We start from the raw sequence: 9861 nt of genomic DNA on the forward strand, positions 1-9861 counted from the left end.
TTGGTAAAAATAAAGATTTCACTAATCTGATTTAAGGTATGGGTACAGTGGGGCAAAAAAGTATTTAGTCAGTCAGCAATAGTGCAAGTTCCACCACTTAAAAAGATGAGAGGTGTCTGTAATTTACATCATAGGTAGACCTCAACTATGGGAGACAAACTGAGAAAAAAAAATCCAGAAAATCACATTGTCTGTTTTTTTTTCATTTTATTTGCATATTATGGTGGAAAATAAGTATTTGGTCAGAAACAAAATTTCATCTCAATACTTTGTGATATATCCTTTGTTGGCAATGACAGAGGTCAAACGTTTTCTGTAAGTCTTCACAAGGTTGCCACACACTGTTGTTGGTATGTTGGCCCATTCCTCCATGCAGATCTCCTCTAGAGCAGTGATGTTTTTGGCTTTTCGCTTGGCAACACGGACTTTCAACTCCCTCCAAAGGTTTTCTATAGGGTTGAGATCTGGAGACTGGCTAGGCCACTCCAGGACCTTGAAATGCTTCTTACGAAGCCACTCCTTCGTTGCCCTGGCGGTGTGCTTTGGATCATTGTCATGTTGAAAGACCCAGCCACGTTTCATCATCAATGCCCTTGCTGATGGAAGGAGGTTTGCACTCAAAATCTCACGATACATAGCCCCATTCATTCTTTCATGTACCCGGATCAGTCGTCCTGGCCCCTTTGCAGAGAAACAGCCCCAAAGCATGATGTTTCCAGCACCATGCTTTACAGTAGGTATGGTGTTTGATGGATGCAACTCAGTATTCTTTTTCCTCCAAACACGACAAGTTGTGTTTCTACCAAACAGTTCCAGTTTGGTTTCATCAGACCATAGGACATTCTCCCAAAACTCCTCTGGATCATCCAAATGCTCTCTAGCAAACTTCAGACGGGCCCGGACATGTACAGGCTTAAGCAGTGGGACACATCTGGCACTGCAGGATCTGAGTCCATGGTGGCGTAGTGTGTTACTTATGGTAGGCCTTGTTACATTGGTCCCAGCTCTCTGCAGTTCATTCACTAGGTCCCCCCGCGTGGTTCTGGGATTTTTGCTCACCGTTCTTGTGATCATTCTGACCCCACGGGGTGGGATTTTGCGTGGAGCACCAGATCGAGGGAGATTATCAGTGGTCTTGTATGTCTTCCATTTTCTAATTATTGCTCCCACAGTTGATTTCTTCACTCCAAGCTGGTTGGCTATTGCAGATTCAGTCTTCCCAGCCTGGTGCAGGGCTACAATTTTGTTTCTGGTGTCCTTTGACAGCTCTTTGGTCTTCACCATAGTGGAGTTTGGAGTCAGACTGTTTGCGGGTGTGCACAGGTGTCTTTTTATACTGATAACAAGTTTAAACAGGTGCCATTACTACAGGTAATGAGTGGAGGAAAGAGGAGACTCTTAAAGAAGAAGTTACAGGTCTGTGAGAGCCAGAAATCTTGATTGCTTGTTTCTGACCAAATACTTATTTTCCACCATAATATGCAAATAAAATGAAAAAAAAACAGACAATGTGATTTTCAGGATTTTTTTTTCTCAGTTTGTCTCCCATAGTTGAGGTCTACCTATTATGTAAATTACAGACGCCTCTCATCTTTTTAAGTGGTGGAACTTGCACTATTGCTGACTGACTAAATACTTTTTTGCCCCACTGTATGTCTTTTGGACTTAATATGGTGGCAAATCTGTGGTATTTCTTTTGGTATGTTATTGATTTTATTTGAATAATTTCCTATATGTATCTAAAAATTTACTGTATTGTAAAAACCTCAATACAAATGTTCACTTAACAAAACAAATTGGAGCCCCAATAGCAAAGAGAAATAAAACACAGGCAACCCTACATGGTTAATGTTCCAGGTAAATTTGTGAGGATAGTTAGATACATACATAAGAAAGAAAGTAGGTATATTTACATATACGTAGAGATGGGCGAACCTGAACAATAAAGCAAGAGCCAGGCAAAGCACCAGAATTGGTGCATCTAATAGATGAGCCTTTTCTGAGCCAGCTGCGAGTTGCTAATTTTAGGCTGTGTGTGTGGGGGGGGCTGGCAATATCCATGACCCCTTACCAGTCTGAGAATACCAGCCCCCAGCTGTTTGCTTTAGCTTAGTTGGTTGTCAAAAATGGGAAGGACCCTATGCCATTTTTTTAAATTATTTATTTAAATAATAAAAAAAACAATATGGGACACCTGTATTCTTGATAACCTGTCATGATAAAGTTTGCAACTTGGTGTTGCAGCCCACAGCTGTCAGTTTTGCCTGTGCTGGTTATCAAAAAAAGAAGGGACCCCACGCCTTTTGTTTTTTATTTATTTATTTATAGGACAGGAGCCCGCTAATGATTACTCCTATCAGTAGCGTCTGCTTTCACTGTTTTCAGCAACAGCAGGCAAAGGCTGATGAGAGAAGTACTCTCTTATCAGCTGATGAATGTGACTGGCGATAACCTTTTTACAATTGGTCACAGCTGCTGGATCACGCTGTTATCAGACAACATGAGAATCGCAGCTCTCTGACCAGTGGTAATGATCTTACCGCCGATCAGGGCCCATTTTTGCTGCGCTGTCATGCAGATGACAGCATGGCAAATGACAGATATTCAGGTCCCCTATTCTTTTGATTGTGCTCCGTGTACCATTCTGGTACCCGAATCAAACTTTTTTTAGATGTTCGACCGCACCTGCCGAATCTGAACATTCACGGGTTCAACCATCACTACACATAAGTCAATAAAAGGCAGAAAGAAAAGTGAGAATAAGGCAAGAGTAATGGCTCACATATTGTAACAAATAGTGCCCCACAACAGGGAGCCCAGAGCATCCAACACATTTCGTCCAACATGTTTCATCTGTGGGTGGGTTAAAAAGCATGTCGAGTGCTATGTGCTCACTGGCTTGTGATAGTATTTGTTGCAGTACGTAAGCCTTGCCTCTGATATATGTATGTCTTGCCTATGATATTTTATACCATTTTTGCATGTGCCTATCCTCATACATTTCACACATTCTATGTACAACTGTGCGATTACCTTCCACTCTCTATTTGGGCTAAATTTTAATACAAGATGTGTTTTTATTTATGTCTCAATAAGGCGACTTCTTTCATTCATTAAATTATAAAATATACTTAACAAAACGCCATTTTCACACAACAAAAAAGGGATTTTGTCCAGATTTTGGCTGCAACAGAGCTGAAATCTATGGTGACCTTTATATATGACATTCCTTATAAGCCTCACTAGTAACTTAGATTTTAAGGCTTTGTTTAAATTATGTATATTTTTATTGAATGTATCATAATGTAGTTTAACATTTCCTTTGATTGATTTGTTATACGATTAATCTTGTTTATACAATTTACCAGCTGTCCAGGAGCAAAATGTTTGGCCATAATGAGTTTATAAGCTCTGTAGAGCTTTGTCCTTACAGTCAACTTCTTCCCAGAATTTCAGCTTTGCTATGATATTAGGAGTCCTAGAGCTTCCTGTTTATGTCATGAGTCATAAGGAGTTAATTGCTCAAATAAATGAGATTTGCTTCAGGATTTCTTTAAAGGAGATAGTGATGATTACAATTACATCTCTATTATTTTAATGTTGAGAAATCGTGATGACGCTATACTGTATGTATGCAAGTCAGGCGGCAATTAAGTATTTGGGAAGTCATTTTAGCATGTCATTTTTGGGGTACGATTCTTGTATGAATTGGACTATTTAGGGATATGATGATGATGATTACTATATTGTATAATGGAATTCTCCAAGATATTAAATTATTAGCCAATCCTAAAGAAAAGTCCCCCCCTAAAAATAACTGCCTAAAATACTTATGCGCAGGTATACCTACTCTGTAGCGACTCGCATCGGATCAGCAAAAGCGCAGTCACAGATGCAATTTGTGCAAGCCACCACTGCTAAGGACGGGATATTTTTCACCTACTCCCGAAGGTGATGGGGGCTTTTCAGAGCCCTTCCCAGACTGCTGTCGCAGGATAGCTGTCATCTGGTGACGCAGACGATATGGAGTCAGGTACAAGAGAAAATGCAAAGCTAGCAAAAAAAAAAACAAAATGAAAACCAATGAGAAACCCCCTGGAGAATAGCTGATGGTGAAGAACCAATAACGATCATTAGCAACTACTGAGAAGCAACCAGAGCTCAATCAGGAAGCATTACGCAAGGGAACTGAATTAGAAGCAGGGTTTACATAGCCAGCCCAAATCTAAGGATAACAATCAGGTGAAGCATTCCTCCCAGTCATGTACAGGTAGCCACTCCCCTCACCTGCACAGCAAGGTGCATACATTCCCACCAAAGGTTAACACCAGGCAAGGTAACATCCTGTGTTGCTTGGCAACTGGGAGACACATCACCCCATGTCTCCCGGGCTGCGAAACCAGTGGAAAGCATGATGTCCTGTGTTCCCTCAACGCCCACCACTTCTACACACGAGGCACCACTGTGTGTAGTTGCACCACCCAAGTGCCCGCTAGCTCCGCCCCCATGACCGGCGAAGCAGTCTGGAAACCGGAGGAGGACAATTGTGTCTACTGAAGGTATTCCTAACAAATACACCGACTTTATAGTGCAATAAAGTTAAGTTGAGTATAGATACGCTCATATACAATATACCTGAAAATGTTACGTAAACAATTGAGTACAGGAACATTGGTCTGTATATAGATGCATGTAATACTCACATCTATTGAGGTAGACTACTACATCAAAATGTAAATGTATGGCCAACTTGAAACCAAAGTAAAGCTCCTGTAATCCAATGCAAAATCTGTAACAGGGATTCTTGTACCATTCATGATATCGGTGTTAAGAGCTTTGAGGCAGCTATAGGCATCAGGGTCCAGTTGTGATGGCCACCTCTGCAACACCTAGAATACAGTTATGCCCTGATGACAGCATATCACCCTTGTAAGAAGACTTTTTAATTTCTATAGTTTTTGTATCTCAACACACCAGTGTGATGCTCCTTTTCCACTCCTGGTCTTGACCGGTGCGACAGTCTTCTCAGTTCTCTTTTCTTTTCAGTTTGGGATCTTTCTAGTACATTTTTGTCTTGTTTTTGTTAACTAAAATAATCACTATGTGTTTATTGCTGAAAATACATTATACTGCTTTTTTGTAGATGTAGAGCATATGAAGACTGCTGTGGATCAAGATGTTGTGTACGGGCACTCTCCATCCAACGGCTATGGTATTTTTGGTAGGTTATCTTATAAAGTGCCTTGAATAAACATTGAAGGCATTTCATCGCAATGATTATAGTCACTATATGCTAATATCTACACACGTGTTCAAAATTGTTGGTATCCCTCGTTTAATGACAGAAAAATCCACAATGGTCACATAAATAACTTGAATCTGACAAAAGTAATAATAAATAAAAAATCTATGAAAATGAACAAATGAAAGTCAGACATAGCTTTTCAACCATGCGTCCACAGAATTAAAAAAATAAATAAAACTCGTGAAATATGCCTGGACAGAAATGATGGTACCCCTGAAAATAATGTAACAAAGAGGACATGTTAAATCAAGGTGTGTCAACTAATTAGCATCATAAGTGTCTACAATCTTGGAATCAGTGAGTGGGCAAGGAAAGAGTTGTTCAGGAGATTAGAAAGAAAATTAGAAAAAACATGTTAAAGATAAAAATTATAAGACCATCTCCAAGCAGCTTGATGTTCCTGTGACTACAGTTGCACATATTATTCAGAAATTTAAACTCCATGGGACTGTAGCCATCCTCCCTGTAAGTGGCCACAGGAGTAAAACTGATGACAAATCAAAGAGATGCATAATACGAATGGTAACAAAAGAGCCCAGAAACCTTCTAGACAGATTAAATAAAGGTGAACTTCAATCTCAAGGAACATCAGTGTCAGATCGCATCATCCATCGTTGAATGAGCCAAAATGGACTTCATGGGAGACGACCAAGGATGACATCATTGTTGGAAAAAAAAAATCCTAAAAAAGCCAGACTGGAATTTACCAAACTACATGTTGACAAGCCACAAAGCTTCTGGGAGAATCTCCTTTGGACAGATGAGACAAAAATGGAACTTTTTGGCAAGGCACATCAGCTCTATGTTCGCAGACAGAAAAATAAAGCATATCAAGAAAAGAACACTGTCCCTACTGTGAGACATGGAGAAGGCTCTGTTATGTTCTGGGGCTGCTTTGCTGCATCTGGTACAGGGTGTCTAGAATCTGTGCAGGGTACAATGAAATCTTAAGACTATCAAGGGATTCTAGAGAGAAATGTGCTGTCCAGTGTCAGAAAGCTTGGTCTCAGTCACAGGTCATGGGTCTTGCAACAGGATAATGACCCAAAACACACAGCTAAAAACACTCAAGAATGGCTAAGAGGAAAACTGGACTATTCAGAAGTGGCCTTCTATGAGCCCTGACCTAAATCCTATTGAGCATCTTTGGAAAGAGCTGAAACATGCCGTCTGGAAAAGGCAACCTTCAAATACGAGACAACTGGAGCAGTTTGCACTTGAGGTTTTTTTTTAATTCTGTGGAAGTATGGTGAAAAGCAATGTCTGACTTTCATTTGTTCATTTTCATAGATTTTGTATTTATTATTACTTTTGTCAGATTCAAGTTGTTTCTGTGACCATTGTGGGTTTTTCTGTCATTAAACGACGGGGAACCAACAATTTTGACCACGTGTGTATATGCAGACATTAAAGGGGTTTTGATTGTAGCTGCTCTTTTCTTGGGACTCAAAGAAAACAAGGCAGAAAGTGCTCAATTTTACAACACAGATTAATAAAGCATTTTACAGTGTCCATTGAATATGGTGCCCAATAGATTGTCCATGTGTAACAAGGCACTGGGGCACCCTGGCACGTTACTTGAAAGTGGAGATCCTGGCTGGGTGTATGGACTTGTGCTATGAGCGCATTATGCCCATGTAGGCCACATGTAATCAATGTTTCTGGTTTGCAAGGACCAGATGTTTTACTGTTCAATGAGGGTGACCAGAGTTAAAAAATAAACAGGAATTTGGTAATTGTTATATACAGAGGATAGCAGGTACAAAGTCTTATGGACGTTTCCTTTGCAACATGAAGCATTTTCCACACAGTATCCTTCCTTAATAGTATACTCCAGGGGCTTCTATGCCTGCTGTTTCTCCCTACTTTGCCACAGCCCAGCTTTAACGCTACAGCCCTGATTAACAAGTCTCTGTTACTTGTTCAGTGGTTCTGCATCTTATTTCTTCCAGTACTGTCACCCTGGAATTGCCACACAGGACCATTCATTAGTCCCAGTCTCTCTGTCCTGTATAGGCCCATTACCTCTCAGCACTACAAGCTCAAGGTCTTGTGGCTAGGCGTCCTCTCCAAGGACCTGTCTCCGGAAGACTACTCTGTCTCTCTGACACTTATCCTCATGATCTTGCTATCCCTCCTGTTCGGTATCTTCTCATTTGAGCTCACTCTCATAAGTGACACTGCTCACTCTGCACTTCAGACCCTATCTTCCTAGCATGAAGCAGTCACTTTCCCTAACACTAGCCCCCAACCACTGTCGGCTACTCCCAAACATTACCTGTCAACGTTCTTTACTCTATATGCATTACATTTCATTACTTATCTTACATTACCACACCCTATATATTACACAGGCAAACATCACAATACAATACAATTAACTTCACATGACACAATATTTACAAAAGACGCAAAACATTATTCACATTACAATACATTGACGCGATTGGTGTCTTCAGGGGTAGGAAGGTGATAGACTTTGTTTACCACCTTTACACATATACTGTATAGATACTCAAAATCTTCCAGACTATCTGCAGCGGTGACATCACGTTGATAATGCTCATCTCTGTTGTAGCCAATCAATGAGCTCACCATGCTGAGGTATGCGGAACAAGCTTCTGAGCTCCGCAATTGGCTACAGAGATGATGCACACTGTTGATGTGATGTCACCACTGCAGCCAATACACTGAGAACTGAGCAGCGGTGGGGAGCCAGCTTTACACCTGGGCTGGGTGAATACCTGCTCTATTTGTTAATATAAGTATTTTAGAGTCCATATGGTGACATTGTTTTTGATTATGACCCTTAGGCCGGGGTCACACTTGTGAGTGCAATGCGAGAAACTCGCACGAGTCTCTTGCATCAATACCCGGCACTGCCGCCAGCGGTTCAGGCCGGAGCGTTCAGCTGCATAGAAAGACATGCAGCTGCACAATCCGGTCCTGAGTGCCGGCGGCAGTGCCGGATATTGATGCGAGAGACTCACGCGAGTTTCTTACATTGCAATCGCAAGTGTGACCCCTGCCTTACTCAAAGCATTACTTTACAGGCATCTGAATATGGCTTCAATTTAATGAAGGACCATGGGATATGCTGTATTTCTGCAATTGACTGTAATAAGTAGTAACAGCAGTATAACAGATGAAGATGTTCCTAAGGTCATGCTTCTATTACACAATAACATATTCTGCTCTCGTTCTCTAGGTTTCTACTGATGATGGGAGTTTTGTTTTGTTGCGGAGCAGGATTCTTCATTAGGAGGCGAATGTATCCACCATTACTTGTTGAAGAACCAACATTTAATGTATCTTACACAAGGCAAACTCCTGGGCCTCCACCAGGTCTGGACATCATTTTACATATTTTTAAAAGTTATTGTAGGAAAATCATATACGTGCATATGTATCACTAGATATATACAGGTTTTCTGACGTAATAATTGATAAGATTTTTTCGATCCTTCAAAATCTTTGGATTTTTCATATAAAAGGAATAAATCCTTCAAGGTGTTCAGCAAGTTTACAAAAGTTTGCTGCCTCTTTTTCAACCTTAAAAGAGTGAATGTAGGGTTTAATCTGCTATACATCAGTAGATGCACCAGCGTGCAGAATATGGTGCTCACTACGCTCTTGTTGCATTCTGGCCAGTGTTAGGCTAGGTTCACATTTGCGGTTGAATCCGCAGCGTTTCATCCGCAACCATGAACGCTTGCAAAAACATATGTAAACGCATAAAAATGCAGCGTTTTTTAGCCGCATCATCTATGCAAGACGTAAAAAAACCCGCTGCTTTGTTATGTGTTCGTATGCGTTTTTGCATGCGTTTGCGTTTTTATTCGCATGCTTCCCATAGTGAAAAATTTTTCCAGTAGATTTTCTGGGACACAAGCCAAGCCCAATGGGCGTGTCTCATGGGATTTTGTTATATAGATCCTTGTAGAGCTGAAATCATCAGATTTTGATCCTGTATCCTGCATCAAGATGGACATTCACAAGGAGAGTTTCTATTTTAAACTGGATTTGGATATCAAATTGTTTCTTGCCTTTGCCTTTGCTTGTGAGCAAGAATGGAAAAGAGAAAGACGGAGGAGACGGCGTCGGCGCTTTTGGCAACACCACATTCTTGAAGTCCTGGAGAGCCGTGGAGCCTACCACTCCTTATTCAGTGAGCTCTGTGAAAACCCAGATAAACATTTTGATTACACGAGGATGACTCAAGAGAGCTTCAGGGTTTTGCTGGGTTGTGTACAAGGAGCCCTCAGCAGGCAGGATACCCAGCTCCGTAGAGAGATTCCAGCTGAGGAACGTCTGCTGGTGACACTAAGGTGCGTAATATTTAAAACTAAACGTCTGTCATAATTATTATTGCTCTGCAATGTCCTCATTTTTTTTCCTTTTTTTTTTTTTGAAACCCCTGTCATAAATATTACTGTTCATAATATTTTTTTTCTTTCTCTGTTTGGCAGATTCCTGGCTACCGGAGCGAGCCTATCATCGCTCCATTTCCAGTTCCGGATTGGCCTTTCCACCCTTTCTGGGATTGTGGCAGACAC

General features: G+C 40.9%; 1 protein-coding gene across 1 annotated transcript in view; it reads left to right on the forward strand.

Annotated features, from left to right (window-relative positions):
- The window catches only part of VOPP1 (VOPP1 WW domain binding protein), a 184902-nt gene that overhangs the window by 155973 nt on the left and 19068 nt on the right, over positions 1-9861 (forward strand). Inside the window, exons 4-5 of the mRNA XM_073550042.1 lie at positions 5144-5221; positions 8514-8650. Coding sequence (XP_073406143.1) covers positions 5144-5221; positions 8514-8650 — 215 coding nt within the window. The remainder of the gene's footprint in view (positions 1-5143; positions 5222-8513; positions 8651-9861) is intronic.

The sequence above is a fragment of the Dendrobates tinctorius genome, unplaced genomic scaffold (genome assembly GCF_039654945.1).
Source record: "Dendrobates tinctorius isolate UK_male_01 unplaced genomic scaffold, ASM3965494v1 ptg000162l, whole genome shotgun sequence".
In the NCBI taxonomy this organism is placed as follows: domain Eukaryota; kingdom Metazoa; phylum Chordata; class Amphibia; order Anura; family Dendrobatidae; genus Dendrobates; species Dendrobates tinctorius.